Below are 19,262 nucleotides of genomic sequence, written 5' to 3'. Positions count from 1 at the left end.
CGCTAACGACAGGCACATATTGGCGATTCTGGGGGCGGGGTAGGGGAGGCAGTTGGCCGCGACGGAGCCAGCCTGGAACGGAAATGACGCCACCGCTGCCAATGCAGGAACGGACGTCAGCAGTGAGAGATCGCATCCACTGATGGGCGGTACCTTCAGAGGCCCCATGTACGCTCCAGCTTTCCATCACGGGAGGTAATCGACAGAGGAGGGGAGAAGGTACAATCCCTAAAAAATATATAATTAAATATATATTATAATGAATGATAGAGGTTTTATTTATTTATATATATATATATATATATATATATATATAATCTCATTCATTATAATATACATTTACTCATTTATTTTTTAGTGATTACATTTTCTGCACATAACACTACCTTTTCAGCAGTTTGACTTTTGAATAATAATAATATTATAATATAATAAATGAAATTATTATTTTCATTATATTAATTATATATATATATATATATATATATATATATATATATATATATATATATATATATTTATTTATTATGAATGTAATAAATACAATGGAAATAATAATTGCATAATTATTATTATTATATTAATAATTCACAAGTCAAACTGCTGAAAAGGTAGTGTTATGTGCAGAAAATGTAATCCCTACAAAATAAATAATTAAATGTATATTATAATGAATGACAGATTTTATATATATATATCTATTATTCATTATAATATACATTTAATTTATTTTTTAGGGATTACATTTTCTGCACACAACACTACCTTTTCATCAGTTTGACTTGTGGATTATGAATCTAATAATAAATCAAATTATTATTTTCATTATATTATTCATTATATCAATCATATATATATATATATATATTAATATAATAAATATAATGAAAGTAATACTTTCATTATATATATATATATATATATATATATATATATATATATATATATATATATATATATAATATGCATGCACACAAGTTTCTCCCACTTTTTTTCTTGAAATGTCACATTACAAGGTGATGCTTCAATCAAGTTAATGTACAATGACATGCAGTGAAGTGTGCAGTGACTGTGTAACATAAAATGCAGCATATCTATTTTTTTCTATTTCCACAACCTACCTCATCCCAATGTTATGGTGGCTACAGGCCAGGGCACACAGAAAAAATAATCATATCAGCACAAGTCTGACCACTGGATTACAGGCAGAAGGCTGACTACAGTGGGATGGATGTGCTTCAATGCCCTGGCGCGGTCAGTTTGAAATAGAAATGCAGGGGGACTGGCAGGATTACCAGGGATTTCACACAAAGGAAGCAATGCAAACACAACCAGATACCTTTTTTTTTAACACAAGTTTATTTTAACACTGATACAGATCAGGGATATTAAATGTTAGGGCAACATGCACTTTAAGTACCAGTTGCTACAAATGTAAGCAGGCTTCAAGCTGCTTTGGAGGGGCCATAGTTTTTTTCCCCACAATTTTTGTACTGTGCCACCTAACTCTCTGAATATAATGAGAGTGGTACTCAGAAAATGGGAACTACTATGGCTAAAATTTAGGACCATTTAAAAAAACAGGAACTGGTAAACAATAAGTACATGATAAAGAGCAGCCAACTGCAGAACATAAATGCCATAAAAAAAGGTAAAACCAAGGTAAAACCAATCAGGAAGCAATATATGTCCACGAGAAAGCTTATATGCTTCATTTTTGTCTTTGAGTGGAGTGTTCCTTTAAGAATCGCAGACTAATTATCTGTAAAAGCAGGCCCCTCACATCTTTACATGCCAAGAAAACATTGTGCCATGCCTTGCATGACAAAAACTGAACTATGCCAAAAGAATTCCCAATTATTAGTGTAAAAAAAAAGCCTGTCAACTGTGCCAGTTATGCCTTTCCCAGCATCCTCAGAGAGCGCTGTCACCAGAAAAGTTTCTTTTATATAGTTTTCAAATTGTACAGTTGGTTTTTTTCTCCTAATTATACAGAAACCTTTTAAATGTTATTGTGCTACTGAATGTGTATTCATTTGGTGCTATCCATACAAAAATCCCCTGCTGCTCCCCTGCTGCTGGATTAATGGCCCCTTAAAAGAAATAAATATTTAAGATACGGAATAAGAAAATCCAATTTCTTCACACATTGCAGTCACAAGTATGGAGTAATATCTCCTCCTTTAACTAAGGGCACAGGACAAAGAAACCAACTGGAATATAAAAAAGTGTGCTTTGCCTTGTTACAGCAGACCTACACAGTGAACCCGTGTCCAAGCTGTTGTACCTCTCCTGCTATACTATAAGTATATGACAGTAAACAAAGTTGGTAAAACCCATTCCTTAAGCAGAACTCACAGTAAACGGCTAAATCTACAAATGAGATGCATATTCAGGAGCTGACTTACCTTCCGAATAAGTTCTGATTTCCATCCATGCAATCCTGAGATTTACATAGCTCTGCCAAACAGTCCTGCTCTGTCTGGCGGGGGAGAACAGTTTTTTTTTTTACTCAACTAGCATGTGACTGGGCAGTGAAAGGAGAAGCAGCAGACAGATGAACCTAGCTCTCTGTCATTCTGTTCTCTCCTTCTATCAGCATGCTCATTATTAGACCTTGACTGACACTTTGTGCTGCCTCCTACTCTCTTTGGAGAAGGGGGTTAAAGTTCTAAACCTTGAAAACTCCAACCAACAGTACTTCGAGCTTTCAAACGAATTCTCCAACAAGTTTGCGGTCAGCTTGTTTGCATTAAGAAGAAAGATAAGGTGCTGAAACCCCAATTGCCATCTGTGTTCAGCCATCATTCAGGGTCAGCATCTACTCCTGGAACTAAGGTGCAGGATCAGAGGATGTAAATCCTGGCGACTGCATAGTAACTTATGTTCTTGAAATTTGTACACATAAACTTAAAAGTATTGGGATGCCTGCCTTTAAACTCACATGAACTTTAATGACATCCCAGTCTTAGTCTGCAGGGTTCAATATTGAGTTGGCCCAGCCTTTGCAGCTATAACAGATTCAACTCTTCTGAAAAGGCTGTCCACAAGGTTTAGGAGTGTGTCTATGGGAATGTTTGACCATTCTTTCAGGAGCGCATTCGTGAGGTCAGGCACTTATATGGGACGAGAAGGCCTGGCTCTCAGTCTCTGCTCTAATTCATGCAAAAGGTGTTCTATCGGGTTAATGTCAGGACTCTGTGCAGGCCAGTCAAGTTCCTCTACCCCAAACTCACTCATCAATGTCTTTTTAGACCTTGCTTTGTGCAATGGTGCACAGTCATGTTGGAACAAGAAGGGGCCTTCCCCAAACTGTTCCCACAAAGTTGGGAGCATGAAATTGTCCAAAAAGTCTTGGTATGCTGACTGCTTAGGAGTTCCCTTCACTAAATTTAAGAGGCAAAACTCAACCCCTGAAAAACAAAACACTATAATCCCCCCTCCACCAAATATGTTTTGGACCAGTGCAAAAAGCAAAGTCCATAACGACATGGATGAGCGAGTTTGGGGTAGAGGAACTTGACTGGCCTGGGATGAATGAGAGCGGAGACTGCGAGCTAGGTCTTCTCGTCCACATCAGTGCCTGACCTCACAAATGTGCGTCTGGAAGAATGGTTAAACAATCCTATAGACACACTCCTAAACCTTGTGGACAGCTTTCCCATTAGAGTTGAAGCGGTTTTGGGGGCGTGGCTGAACCGTACATGTGAGAGGACGTGCATCGCCTCGGCTCTGTCATCCTGATCGCCATTATCCTGTTTATTGGACCCGTATACCCGCAAAAATTGTCAGGCTGCTTCGGGCTCGTGTCTGCATCGTTCGGGCGGCTGTTCCGGGCGTCCATCCATCCCGCTCCGACATGACCAGGAGGAAGGAAGACGGCGCCTCTGCTGCCAGGCAGGCCCAAAATGGCGGCGCCCCGCTCCCTCAGCGCGCGGCCCGCGAAAAGGAACCCACCGCCATCTCTAAGCTGGGGAAGTTCGCTCGGGATCCTGCAAAGCATAAACCCCTGTCCTCACCTCCGGTCTCCTCGGCTGCTTCTCGGATGCCTGCTCCCTCTCCTGCGGCTGTGATGTCCCCTCACCATGATGGCCCGGCTGAGACCTTGATGGAGGCAGTGGTGAGTGCTCCGCCCGCGACCCCTCCACGCCCGGGTCTGTCGGAGGATGCTGCCCAGGCTGTCCCTACCATTTAGGACGTCTTAACTGCGGTGCACTCCTACGGTGCCTCTCTGACTGAACTATCCACAGAGGTTAGGAGTATGAAAGAGGGTCTTCTGCATATTAGGCATGATATGCAGAAGATGAGAGAGCGGACCACTGCGTTGGAGGGCCGGGTGAGTGCTGTAGAGGACGATTTACCCCCCCTTGATACAAGATGTCCGCATGAACTCATCAGGGGTTTCTGAGGCGATTAATCGTCTGGAGGACATGGAGAACCGGCTGCGTCGCAGCAACTTGAGGCTGGTGGGCATCCCTGAGAAGGCTGAGGGGAAGGCACCTGTGGAATTCATTGAACAATGGCTCCTCACTACTTTTGGGAAAGACAACCTCTCCCCATTTTTTTCTGTGGAGCGAGCGCATAGGGTGCCTTTCCGGTGCCCCGCAACCGGGAGGCCCTGACCGACCGTTCCTCCTGAAGCTCTTGCACTACAAGGATCGTGACACTATACTGAAGCTTGCCAGGCAGCAGCCTCGTTTGGAAATACAGGGTGCCAGGGTTTCTATCTATCCTGATTTCTCAGCGGCTCTCCAGAAACAGAGGGCTAGATTTAATGACATCAAGAAACGCCTGCGTGCCATCCCCTTGGTATACTCTATGATGTACCCGGCTAAGCTTCGTGTGGTCGCCAATGGAACCGCCCACTTCTTCGAGACCCCGGCTTCGGCGGCTCACTGGTTGGATCGACAGGAGCGGCACCTGGGGGCGGCCGCGGAATGATCTGCTCTTCAAGCAAGTAAGAGTCCATAATATTCGTTTGGGTCCATCACTCCACTGCTAGGAGCCTGCCGCTATGCTTTGTTTGTTGCACTATGGCTCCATTGTTCTCACACGTTCTGGGACCCGTGGATACGCTATTACGGGTCTCTGAGATTGTCCGAGTTCGGGCCCTCTTTCTTCACCCCCATGCCCCTCTGGGGCCAGAAAACTGTTCCCTGCGGGGCTTGGATGGCCGTGGCCTAGTTTGCTGCCAGCCATCCTCTGTTTTTTGTTCTGGGTTGTTTCTTTTTGTTTTTTCCTCAACTATTTTTTTTGGTGAATTCCTACTTGCCGCCCTCTCCACTGGTACAGTGTCTCCTGAGTGGGTTGCTGTCTTCCCTGTCACACCGCTGCTTTTGCTGCTGTTACTGCACAGGCCCCCCACTGGGGCTCTGGAATGCATACCTTTTGGCGGCTTGTCCTGCCCCCCTACCTGGTTGACAACTCCACATGGCTGCCACTGAAGGATCGCTCCTCTCATGGAATGTGCGGGGACTTGGTGACTCTCGTAAACGCACAGCAGTGATGTCCCTGTTGTCGCTCCATGGACCCACCTTGGTTTGTCTACAGGAAACCCACCTCACTACGGACTCGGTCGGGTGCCTCCCGGTTCAATTCCATTCTTTCCACAGTCAATACTCCCGGGGGGTTTCTATTTTAGTCGCTGCTACTGCTAAGTTTGAATCCCTGGACTCCCTGATAGACTCACAGGGTAGATTTATTTTTCTAGTTGGAATGTGGGATGTCTTTAAATGTATTATTGCGAATGTGTATGTTCCCCCTCCGTTTTCTTTTGAGGTGCTAGAGTGCCTGTCTCGGTTCATTGGTAAACATCCCCAGGTCCCGATTCTAGTGGTGGGTGACTTTAACAATATCCTTGACCCGTCACTGGATCTACATAAAAAGTTCTGCCCCGGCGGATGCAGGATGCCCACTCCCTTTGCGAGATTCATGGGTGAGTTGGGTCTTGTGGATCTCTGGCGCTGTAAACATCCCCTTGATGCCGGGTTTTCCTGCCACTCCCTGTCTCATTCTACATTGTCCCGCATTGATTTGGCCTTTGGCTCTGACTTGTTACAGTCCCTAGCGCCTGAGGCTGAATACCTGGCTAGGGGTCTCTCTGATCACTCCCCGCTAAGAGTATGCCTTAAATTCCCTGGCACTAAGCTGCCGATGCACTGGAAGTTAAACCCCTTCTGGCTCCAACTGTTTCCGGACCTGGCCTCCTTCGCGGAGCAATTAACAAATTTTTTTACTGACAACAGGCACTCTGCAGCTCCGGGTATAGTGTGGGATACTATGAAGGCCTTTTTACGGGGATTGAGTATTAAGGAGGTATCGGCCATCAAGTCTAGGAGCAGACGTTGGGCGCAGGATGCTGGCGACGCCGTGCTCCGCGCTGAACGTGAATTCTTACACTCCCCCACGCCCCACTCGGAGGCCAGATGGTTGGACGCGCAGCGTCTATTCCGCTCTGTTCAACATCAGCAGGCGGACCATAAACGTTTCTTCACTTCTCAGGCCCACTTTGAGGAGGGGGAGAAAACAGGTCACATGCTCGCACTCATTTCTAGGGCCCAAAACCCCCCGTCTATCATACATTGTCTGGCTCTCCCTTCGGGTCGGGTGGTATCTGACACAGCTGATATCTTGCAGGGGTTCAGGGTTTTTTTATGAGGATCTGTACTCCTCCAAGGTCTCCTATGACCCGGAGGACCTCAGTCAGTTTTTACAAGGGCTTCACTTGCCGCAGGTTTCCGCAAGGGACAGGGATGTACTGGACTCCCCCATAAAATTGGAGGAACTCCAGGAAGCTATGGCTTCACTTCCCAACTCCAAGGCGCCGGGTATGGATGGCATCCCCATTGAGCTGTATAAGGCCTTTGGTGGAGTCCTACTTCCTGAGCTACTTACTGCTCTCCTGGCTGCCTTTGAGGTGGGGGAGCTCCCACGGTCCATGTACGATGCGGTAGTGGTGGTCATATTGAAGACGGGGAAGGATCCGACTCGACCTGAATCTTATCGACCGATTTCCCTGCTGCCCACCGATCTGAAACTGCTGGCCAAGGTCCTGGCTAACAGGTTGTCTAAAGTAATTGCCAAATTGGTTCATGGGGATCAATCTGGGTTCATACCGGGTCGCTCCACGGCTGCCAATATATGTAGACTATATCTAAATATGCAATTGCCCCCGGACATAGAGCGATACTGTCACTGGATGCTGCTAAGGCATTTGATAGCGTGGAGTGGCAGTATCTATGGGCGGCCCTTGAGAGCTTTGGTTTTGGCCCCTCCTTCATTCGCTGGATTAAGATTCTATATGGGGCGCCCACGGCTTGTTTGCGGATTAACGGCTCTATTTCCCGGTCGTTCACGCTTCACAGGGGCACTAGGCAGGGGTGCCCGCTGTCGCCCCTGCTCTTCGCCTTAGCTGTGGAACCCCTGGCAGCGGCTGTCAGGGCCGACCCGACTATAGTAGGTTTTCGGAGGGGTGAGGGGGAGGACAAAATTGCCTTGTACGCGGATGACGCGTTATTATTTTTAGGTGACACCTCGGGCACCCTGGTCGCCTTGATGCACTTGATTCACAGATTCGGATCCTTCTCTGGCTTTCAGATCAATTGGGACAAGTCTGTTTTGCTCCCGCTGGACCCCCTTGGGATTGCATTGCCCCCTGTGGCGTCCCAGATCTTGGTGGTGGACCAGTTCCGCTACTTGGGGGTGGTTGTCCATCCTGATCTGGGGCGCTATATTAAACTTAATATTCTACCTCTGCTGCACAGGTTCAGAGATAAATTGGCTAGCTGGATTAAGTTGCCCCTGTCTGTGGTTGGCAGATGCAACCTGATCAAAATGATCTGTAAACCGCAGTTGTTATATGTGCTGCATAACTCCCCAGTATGGATCCCTATTCACATTTTTAAGCAGTTTAACACGGTGTACCGTGCTCTTATTTGGAGGAAGTTGTCTCCCAGTATTCGTCTAGAGACGTTGCAGGAGTCCAAGGAAAGTGGTGGACTGGCGGTACCGAACCCCTACTACTACTTTCTGTCATCCCAACTGCAGCACTTTACGGGATGGCTGCAGGATGAAGACTCTGACCCTGTCAGGCGTGTCCTGGCGACGCACCTGGCGGGGGCCTCTCTGGTTGAATCACTGGAAGTGGGCTCTTTGGGGCTTTTTCCGAGCTGTCCTACCCTCAAATTACTTGATAAGGTCTGGCAAAGGGCTAGGAACCACTTTGGTTACCGTGGTCTCTCGAGATACTCTCGGATTCTAAATAATGCCCACTATCCCGAACTGGATAAGCTCCGGAACTCCTTGACCTGGGGTGACTACGGGGTGAAATATATTTCACAGTTGTATCAAGGGGGCGAATTCAGAGATTTCCAATCTCTACGTGCTGAGTTCGGGTTGCCCAATTCCCTTTTCTTTCAGTATTTGCAGTTACGCCACGCCATCAGCTCTCAGTCGCGGATCTCCCCATGGGGTCTCTGTCGTCCGATTATACTTACTGATCTGGTGACCACTAGCATTAAGAAGGGGCAGATCTCATCCCTGTATTCGGCTTTTATGGAGCATATTTCAAAGGCCATGTCTTTCAAGTGTAGGGACACCTGGGCTGCGGATTTAGGTCCCATCTCCTCGGAAGAATGGACGGGTATATTAGAGAATGTCCCTAGGGTGTCCCTGTCCTCTTCACAAAGGCTTACACAACTGTTTATTCTTCACCGGACGTACAGGACCCCTCAACGACTGCACAGCTGGCAGAGAAGGGATTCGCCCCTCTGCACTAGGTGCCAAGCTCACACGGGCACTCTGCTGCACATGCTGTGGCGGTGCCCAAAATTGCACCGGTACTGGCATGCGGTTGTGAGAACCATTAATTCGCTTTGGAAACTGACATTACCTGTGGAGCCGAAACTATGTATTCTGGGTTGGCTGGATGAAGAGCTCTATCAACCTGAGGTACATGCTGCGGTGCTCAGGTTTCTCTTCCTGGCCAGAAAGTTGATAGCGCGGCGGTGGATTTCCGCCGTGGCGCCGTCACATACTGACTGGATCGAGGAAGTGAAAGTGCTCCTACAAAGGGAACATCTCACATACAAGCACAGGGGGAGCGCAATGAAATTTGAGCGCATATGGGGACCGTGGCTGGATGTGCCTGGTATGGCCCCCGCTCACTTGGTCGCCAACAGGTTTCTGGGTGGCGTTACCTCCTCCACATAATGTTACAGACTACGGGCTTAATAGACACGAACGGTTGACTGGGGGACACTGTTTAATGATTACTAGGTGGTACCTATCTGTGAGTATGGGAAGAACAATACCGCTGGACTCCACTGGTTATATTAGCGGAATTCACCTATTATATCCGGTATTACTTGAGATGACATCACCACCTTGGAACATGGGGCAGGGTGGGGTTGGCCCCCAAGGAATTGGGATAGGATGATGTGTTAAGTGCCATGGCTGTTTAAGATCACACTGTTGCTCCATGCTTCATATTTACTCCCCTATGTACTGATGGTTGTGCTTTCCTCTGCAACTTTATTTCAATGTTCACCATATATAGGTGATGCTTTATCTCAAGTTGTTGACCAGCTTTTGTTTTCTTTTGTTTTTTGTCTGGTCTTGTTTTGTATGTGCAAAAAAGTTTTCAATAAAAATTATCTGATTAAAAAAAAAAAAAGAGTTGAAGCGGTTTTAGTTGCAAAAGGAGGGCCAACTCAATATTGAACCTTGAACCTTATGGCCTAAGACTAGGATGCCATTAAAGTTCACATGTGCGTAAAGGCAGGCGTTTCAATAATTTCGGTAATCTAGTGTATATTACTGCTTGCTGCTGCCTCTCATCTTTGGATTTGAAACAAAGATATCATGTACAGTAGGGGTGCCCAACCTTTTGAAGAGCGAAGGCCACTTAAGCAATTTGGTAACCGGCCACTGGCCACATGGAGGGGAGCGGCTGGATGACAGGTTCATGTCCACTCTTCATATGCAGAGTGAACACGGACACGGCCTGCTCAACTCTATGGGCCCTCCGATCCGATTCACCAAGAGAGAAAGGGACGGATCCTCTTCTGTTTTTTTTTTTTGTTTTTTTTTGTGCTTTCACATTCATGCTGCGGTTTACCAACACCACAGGTGCAGCACAGTGGCTTTTCTGCGAGGTGCACATTCAGAAAGCAAACCAAACTCACAGATAGCAGAAGTCTATGGCTCAGTAAAGGTAACCCGCAGATGCACTGTGGTGCAACTGCAGATCAGTTTGAAACAAACACTTTAAGGCGCAGTTTTTTTTATGAAACTGTTGCTAAATAGGTGAGGAATTTATTCTTACTAAATTTCTAATGTCTAAAAAAGAAAATGTGCATGCATCCCTGTACATACTGAAGTCTGTAAATCATTACTCACATGTGTTTATAGATAATTTATGAGTAACATGTCTGTGGTCGGGGAGATTACATCTTTAAATGGCACTCGGCTCTTGCTAAAAGGTCTCTCAATGCCAATTCAATTAGATAATACCGCACATTATCACTCTTACCCAGCACTTGTTTTACTATGTTAAACACCCACAGTGAGCAGTGTGTGCCAGGACACATTTTAAATCATCTTGTGTAGAGGCCAGGCACAATTATTTCCCTTTGCTAATTACAGTTATTTAAAGAATTAGGTCATGCAAAGTGGCCATGTTCTGCAGAGAAGCCAGATGAAAAAAATAAAAGGTACAAGAGTTTGCAAAAGTTGATTTTCAATGTAGATCAAAAGTCAACAACCAAAGTTAGGAATTCAAATGCATTATGGAAATGAGTGGCTGTACATAACGTTTTCGGTTTTACCCAATGGACATGTTCCATGTCAATGCTAAATACAAACTAATGTATGCCATAAACGACTTTAAAAAAAAATAATAAATGCAGTTACAGTATTTATTAAAAAAAGAAAAAAAAATGACATTGACTTTTAATTGGAGCTGGTGTAGGTATCCAAATCTGTTGGCATCCTGTAATCCCTTGTACATGAAACTTAGAGAGGAAGGGTTACCACTAGCAGCCGAACAGGCTCTGCTAAATTCACACATACCGTTTTATTACATTACACCTGTATCTACCCAAATATTTTCACAATAATGGTATTTTTGACTTACCGTAAAATCCATTTCTCTGATGTTCATTAACAGACACAGCTCCTGATCTTCTTAACCATTGGGTTATACTGCCCCCTACAGGAGTAGGACACTAGGCAGAAAAAAAAGTCTGGAAACCCCTATGGGCAGTCCCGGGGGGGTATATTCCCTCTCTCTGCTATAGGTACTCAGTTTTCTAACAAGCAGTGTCAGAAGAATTACAACTCCACAGAGGGGTGGGTGATGTGTCCGTCAATGAACATCAGAGAAATGTATTTTATGGTAAGTCAAAAATCCCATTTTCTCTTTTGTTCACTGACGGACACAGCTCCTCATCTTCTTAAAGAAATGGGACATCCCAAAGCAGTGTTAAACCTGAGGGGTGGGAACAGCAAAAAATAAACTCCCAAGGCTAAATATAGCCAACCAGGTAAACAGAAGCTCAAACAAAACAACTGGAGCTCAACTGAAAACAACAATACACCCTCAAAGAGGACCAGGTACACTAAACAGCAGCCTGCAAAAACCTTGCGGCCAAAAGGAAGCATCCGCACATGCCAACACTTCACTTTATAGAACTTTGTTAATGTGTGCATGATGACCAGGAGGCCGCCTTGCAAAACCAGCATCAATGACGCTTGAAGACGGAAGGCCCAGGAGAAACTAAGCGTCCAAATAGAGTGTGCCGAAACAGGGAAAGGAGGAACCGGACCCCTGATGCAATAGGCCTGATCCATCGTCTGTCTGATCCATCTGGAAATGGTCGCAGAAGAAGCGGTCAACCCTTAGTGAGGTGCGTTCGTGAGTGCAAATAGTAAGTCTGACCCCATCCAAGGCATGCAAAGCAATTTCCTTCGGATTATGTGGCCTGGGACACAGGGAAGGCAACACAATGTCTTCATGCAAATGAAAATCAGAGACAACCAGAGGAAGGAACGACAGACAGAGGCGAAAAACCACCTTATCTCTTTGAACCACCAAGTAATGTGAACGATAGGATAGTGCCACCAATTCAGACATGCTGTGCACAGAGGTGATAGCCACCAAAAAGGGCACCTTCTGGGACAGCATAAGCAGGAGAATCTCCCGAAGATTCTAAAAAGGAAGCTTCTGAAAGACAGAGCACCAAATTGAGGTCTCAAGGTGGCAACAAAGACCGCACTGGAGGGGTCAAGTGCCTAACTTCCTGAAGAAAAGTACGTACCAAGGAGCATGTGGCCAAGGGTCTTAGAAAAAAGACCACCAAGGCCGACACCTGAGCATTGATAGTACTCAAGGCAAGTTTCTGTTCAACCCCCCGTTGAAGGTAGGTCAAGAGACGAGCCACCGAAAAAGAACAGGGATGAACCCCAAGAGAATCACACCACGCAATGTATGTCTTCCACATACGATGGTAGATCTTCCTAGAAGTGGACTGCATAGCTTTTAACAGCATTGGAATCACCAACTCAGACAAAACCTTGATCTACCAGCACCTGGCGTTCAACAGCCAAGCCGTCAAAGCCAGCGACTGTAAAGCAGGATTGAAGATTGGCCCTTGGGACAGCAGATCCTCCCTGAGAGCCAGTCACTATTTAGGTATTCGGGGTAGAGGGGGTGTAGTAGCTGCCTGAAAACAATAGCTTGCAGTGGAAACTCCTCTTTTCCCACTGTTAGCATGGATGAGGGAATCCAAATGGTTTTCTCATGTCCAACCCGCAGGTAGAATGAGAGAAAATCAAGCCATTTGTGGTCAGCCTAATTTGCTGTGGTACTGATAAACTGCAGCTGTGGCTCATTGCAGCCCACGAAATATGGAAGGTGTCGATGCTGACAATGTTAACAAAAAGAACATGATGGCAAGTACAAAGAACAGCAGAATGACTGCTTTTTAACATGGGCTCTGTAAAAAGGCTTTTTTTTTTTTCTTTTTAGGAAAGCTGCTAAGATGAAGCTGGCCATACACCGATTGAACTTTGGTCAGTTCAGTAGGAACCAGAGGCTTTTTGCCAGGAAGAATGGGCAGCTTTACCATCTGAGAAGATAAAGAGCCTCATCCACAAATACCACATAAGACTTCAAGCTGTCATTGATGTTAAAGGGGGCAATACACAGTATTAAGAACTGGGGTATATAATCTTTTCATCAGGGTCATTTGGGTAGTTTCTGTTGTCATTATGATTAAAAAAGTGTAAACACAGTTGATTGATAATAAACGGCTTCAGCCAAACACTAACTGTAACGGAACCGCCGACCCACACTGTATTTGTGGTCTTCCGTCAGTATACATACCTTCCTTGCAGTCATGAACATAGATATCAAATCCTAGCTGCCCCCATACAAAGCTAGCCAACAACTTAGCTCGTAAAAGTATGGAACCTTCTCCTTTATTGAACAGTTTCACACTCAATTTATACATACATGAGCACATCCCCCTCCTGATCAAATTACTACACACAGGTCAGGGGTTGTCCGATTACATTATCCTATGCAGATGAAATTGTATACAGAAACCAAATTAACCTGAACTAATTATCTAGCCATCTGGACAGAACAATGTGAGGTCATTAACATTTAACAATGGGACAGGCAGACTTCGCACTGTCAGGATTATTGGGGAGATTAAATAAAAGAAAAATGGAATCATATAAAGGCCATGTATATTCAGTTCTATATAGATATTTTGAGCAGTACAGCATCCATTTTGTTAGGGGTGATTGAAAGTTCATGTTCTTTTTAACAAAATGTCTCTTACAAAAGGGTCTTATAATTTCAACAGACAATTCTGTCTTTCTTTGGTAATAAATAAGTGGTACATCGACGTTTGGTTTAGGTAAGAGTTGGTTAGCCAGACACTATACCAGACACTAATGACATTTATACTTATAATCTTATCTGTGTGTAACAATGAACAATAGTTCAGTGTATTCTATTAGATTAATTTAAACTAAGTTTTCAAGATACATTATAATCATGTGTGAGAAAATATTAGCAATAATTATGCGTGTGTGTAAAATATATACATATATATTTAGGAATGCTTTGTATTCCATATTTTGGTTTTATATTCTTGCTAAGTAATAATCTTACTTAGGTGAAGCTAATTACTTCATTTTAGAAATGTTTATGTAAGGTCTTGTAAAGTTTTATTATCACCATAGATCTTCCATTCTCGCCAAAGAGTCTGACGTGTTTGACAGGATTTTGGTAATTTAAGGTTTTTACCCAGCCAAAGGTCAAAGGGTTATCTGTGAGAAAATAATGCAATTATATGCTATATACCGAATCTAATAGTAATACAACACTGCCCCTAGTGGTGGTTTAATTTTAATTTCCAATAATTGATTATAGAAATCAGATGGTTTTAGTGACGTAGAATTTATATGGTAATGAGATCTCCACCCACACTGCTGGGGGGCATAAAAGTTCTTGTCAGCTAGAGAGAGGAAAACTGAGGGCTGAGAACTAAAGAATTGAAGAGACCGCGAGAGGGATAGATGCTTTGAAGGAAGCTCTGGCACTGATGGGTGACATTTGATCCTGAAAGCCAGGACTGCGTGATCTCATTCAACAGACTCTCCAGAGTTTGGTAAAGTAGAACTTCTGTATTGCCTTACACATATAATCCTAATTGATCCATTCTCACACCTAATTTGTTAGCATCAAGATTTGAATTTGAATCAGTCTAACTGCAGTATGATTGGTTTAATTATTCTTATCTTGGGATTTGAAGCTAATCTTGGCTTTAAGCAAATGGTTCAGTTATGATGATATTCTTTGTAGTAGATTGACTAAAAAGAATTTTACTTTACCAAAAATCTTTGGACTTTTAATAAGTCCTAGTACATGGTATAACAATTTATATCCATGTAACTTTATTTAAAATATTGGAATTATGAAAATCTGTTGGATGAGAGAAGTCACTTGTCAAATCTGTCATATTGGTTGCCATCTTTTATATCTTCATGGTAGACTGTTAATCATCTTTTAAAAGTCTTTGGTTATGATCATATTATTCTGAGATAATATTCTTTGATTTTATTCTCATATTACCTTTGTGATATATTTTATTGCATTTTATTCTAAACTTTGTGTTTATCACCAATTACATTTTTGAAATTTTCTTTTGCGCTGAAGTATTTAATAAATATATATATTTTTGCACAGAATTGTATGATCCTTATCTTCAGATTAGCGTCACTTAAAACGATCTTGCATTTTTATTGATTTTTGGAAATAAGTTGAGAATCTCCTAACTTACAGATCTTTCCTTATTTACATAAATAGACACTGTTATATCAGAGCAGTATAAACATTCTGACAACACAATACACATCCCACCTCAAAACAGACAATGGCAGTCTAAACGTCTCCTACCTTTAAGTACATGGAATACACATCTTCGTATTGCTATGACTTTTAGGTATCAAAGACTTCATGGCAACAGGCTATGGGTTTCACAGTGTAAAGTGGGATTAATTCTTGATAGTTCTTGAGAGATATTGTTTATAAATATTACTCTCCCACTTGAAGTTATCCAAACCATTTTCTGAGTGTCCCTTAGGTTTCGGTCTCTCACTCCCAGTGACAGTGAACAACGTCACACTAACCATGAGTGAAAGAGAAGTTTTTGTGTTATTATTCATATTCTCTGAAAAGTGGCCAAAAAATCATAAATTCTCCCAGGGTATGTAAACTGATGAGCACAACTGTATATATATATATATATATATATATATATATATATATCAAAATGCTGCCCTAAGCCTAGTTTCCCAAAACTAGGTCGGTCGTATTATCACTACAACCTTTGCTGCTCTGCAACCTGCATTTCAAAAAAAAAATGTCCTTTTCAAAATCCAGTCACCTTACAAGACCTTACAACCTGCTACAACCTCCCCATTGTGGTAGTACTGCAATCAGGCTGGATGTGCAGAGATGACACAGAACAATGCAGAGCTGCAGGCTCTCAATGAAGGTGTCACTCTTTGGCTATGTAGCGTGACATTAGTCTATGAATCATACACAGAGAATGTCAGTTTTTGCTTTTGTGGCTTTTTTTAAACAAATGTAAGTCAACTTTTCTTTGAGCTGTTTGGATGCTAGGTAGAGTATATTAGAAGGGGTACACCTACCTGCTCACTCTGAGGCCACTCTCCCTGCAGCCTCAAGGATGGCATCTCCCAGATAGACAGTTTACCAGAGAAATGGATAGCAGCCAAGAGGGTTCCATCAGGAGAGAGGCTCATCTTAAAAATTCCATCCTGTGGTGAAAAAAAAATAAAAGTCAGTGGCACCAATTTATGATCAAGATTTACAATTTTTTTTCTCATGGTTGTGTCTACTTCCAACACATTCAGCACATCTGTTGAAAGACTACTGCAAAAAATTATATAATACATCGCCAATAGAGTAATTAGGCTTCCTTTTAAAACAAAGTGGAGAAAGCTAATTGTTAGGCCTATAGTAACTTATCAGACACCTTGTTATTCTAAATAAAAGAGAAAGCCTAAGGCTCGGTTCACACTGGGGGGGCACGACTTCTTACTACTTCGGGGGCGACTTGTGCATTCCCATGCACCACGACTTCGGAGCGACTTGCATGGACTTCATATAATGGAAGTCTATGTAAGTCGCTCCGAGGTCGCCCGAAGTAGTACAGGACCCTTTTTCTAAGTCGGAGTGACTTGTGTCGCTCCTATTAGAACGGGTCCTGTAGCAGTCAATGGACCGCGAGGAAGCGCGACTTGTCAGGCTGACAAATCGCCTGACAAGTCGCGCTAGTGTGGACCGAGTCTAAATGGTCATTGTGGTTAACATTTGTTCTTGTTTTGTTTTTTGGAATTTTTTGTTTCTTTTTTTTTTTAATAAAAAGTCTCATACATTTTTTGTTGATAATCTTACATAAGAGTGTACCTAAGCCCAAGATAAAATAGATTAAACATATTGCAGCTTACCAGTGCTTGTGTGGCTGTATTAGTTTTCTTTGTTCAGGATTTTTTTGCCCTTTATTTTGTACTTCGTAATCACGTCAGTATTACAATTGCTTTCTTAGAGTTGCAACGCTCACTAACTGTACTATGTCTATGGAGGAGCAGTGTTGTCATCCTAGAACAGGAAGTGTTTGAGGACAACAGAATCGTATCCATAACTGCGAGAGGTGTTCTGTAGTCCGTGGAGAGACCAGATATAACTGATAATCGTTAGCCAAGGCAAAGAACACAGTTATCAGCTCACAACAAGACTTCTGGTAGGATCAAGAGCTATTTCTTTATACTTATCAAGCAGATACAACAAAAAAACGTTTGTTGGTATATTTAAAGTGCATCTATGGATACAATTTCAAATCATATCTTCTTCAATATTAAATATCAATTATTTCCAGACTACTTCCATTCTTATGAATCATTATGTGAAAACGTAATTTTTTGATGAATCCCACACATTTATTATCTTGAATTCTGGGACGCATAGTCATTATACCTTGTGAATATGCACTGTTGTGTCACACATTTCACAGAGCTCGCCTTATGAACTACAACTATACTGTATGTCTGGACATTCTGGTGAGATGGAGTTTAAAGGAAAAGCTCTGTATTTGACATCATTACTGTTTGCAGGCAGCAAGGGATGTGATATGTAGTCCTTAGATACAGGAGATTTTTCAAGTAAGCTTATACTGGATTATCAAAAATAACTATTGTTTATAGAGCTTTTATAATGCTGATGCAATCAAATGAAAATGTATGCTGTGACTTCAGGTCTCCTTTGACAGATTAAGAGAGTGAAGGTAGGAAAAATTAATTAGTAGGATTTACAAACACTTTACAAAAAAACAAAAACTGTAAGTCTACCCTCCCAAATTCCCCAATCAGAGCTACAGTATTCTAAAATTCAGGTACTTTATTTCCTCTGTAAGATGGCTGCTTCCTCCAGTGTTTACAGCCTCTTACCCAAAATCTTTTCTACTGCTGGCCGCACCTACATATTGATTCCTATTGACTTTACTGGGGCCATACTGCTAGAACATCTGCAAATTTTTAGCACTGATTACTGGAGTAATGTCACTGGTCCCCCCAAAAGTGTCAAAAATGTCAGTTAGGTGTCCGATCTGTCCGCTGCAATGTCGCAGTCCCGCTAAAAATCGCAGATCGCCGCCATTACTATTAAAATAATAAATAAATAAAAAATACATAAATCTTTCCCCTTGTTTGTAGACGCGATAACTTTTGTGCAAACCAATCAATATACTCCTATTGGGATTTTTTTTACCACAAATATGTAGCAGAATACATATTGGCCTAAAATGAAGAATACATATTGGCCTAAAAGAAAGAAAAAATTTCATTTTTAATTTTTATTATTTAGCAGAAAGTGAAAAGGTTTTTATTTTTTATTTTTTTTAGAACTGTCACATTTTTTTGTTTATAGCGCAAAAAAATAAAAAAAAACGCAGAGGTGATGAAATAACCCCAAAAGAAAGCTCTATTTGTGTAGAAAAAAGGACATCCATTTTATTTGGGTACAGTGTTGCACGACCGCGCAATTGCCCGTTAATAGAACGCAGTGCCGAATCGCAAAAAATAGCCTGGTCATTAAGGGGGAAAACCTTCCAGTCCAGAAGTGGTTAAACTTTTCGTTTTACATATTTCAGCAGCCTTCACACATGTAGGACACTCAACATTAGAGGTGATTTACTCTTACAAAGCAAATACACTTTTGCACACCGGTACTGACAAGTATTACAGCATTTCTTCTCCCTCGTTTTACTAGCAAATGCAGGTAACATGGTAATGCTGATTGCGAGGGGAGGGGGTATATCTAACAAGGATACTGTGCTGGTGCCCAACGTCCCCATTATCAACTGATGACATCAGTGGCTAATAGGATGCTGGTGGCTGGTCCAAACAGTGACCAAGGTTGTATTGTTGTACAATGAAAACCTGTGGCTTTGTGTAACAAAAAGGCAGGCTTGATCCTCCAACTGGCTTGTACTCAATTTTTGGGCAATTTTTAGAAATGTTACCAAGGCACTGCTGAAGAACCCGAAGAGGCACCCCAGGTGCCCCTGCATTCTGGTTAAAAAAGGCTGCAGTACAGGACTTTTAATAACAAACCATGGGGTTATAAGAAGCTAATGGAACACTAGCAAACAACTTGCTGGTGCCAT

At 42.8% G+C, this 19,262-nt stretch overlaps 1 protein-coding gene across 1 annotated transcript in view; it reads right to left on the bottom strand.

Annotated features, from left to right (window-relative positions):
* NBAS (NBAS subunit of NRZ tethering complex) overlaps nucleotides 1-19,262 on the bottom strand; it is a 1,303,215-nt gene that overhangs the window by 1,141,982 nt on the left and 141,971 nt on the right. The window contains exon 12 of the mRNA XM_082252487.1: nucleotides 16,228-16,356. Within this exon, the coding sequence (XP_082108613.1) occupies nucleotides 16,228-16,356 (129 nt within the window). The remainder of the gene's footprint in view (nucleotides 1-16,227; nucleotides 16,357-19,262) is intronic.

This window comes from Pelophylax lessonae (assembly GCF_965119305.1).
Source record: "Pelophylax lessonae genome assembly, chromosome: 3".
Taxonomy (NCBI): domain Eukaryota; kingdom Metazoa; phylum Chordata; class Amphibia; order Anura; family Ranidae; genus Pelophylax; species Pelophylax lessonae.
This window is presented reverse-complemented; position numbering and strand designations above follow the sequence as displayed.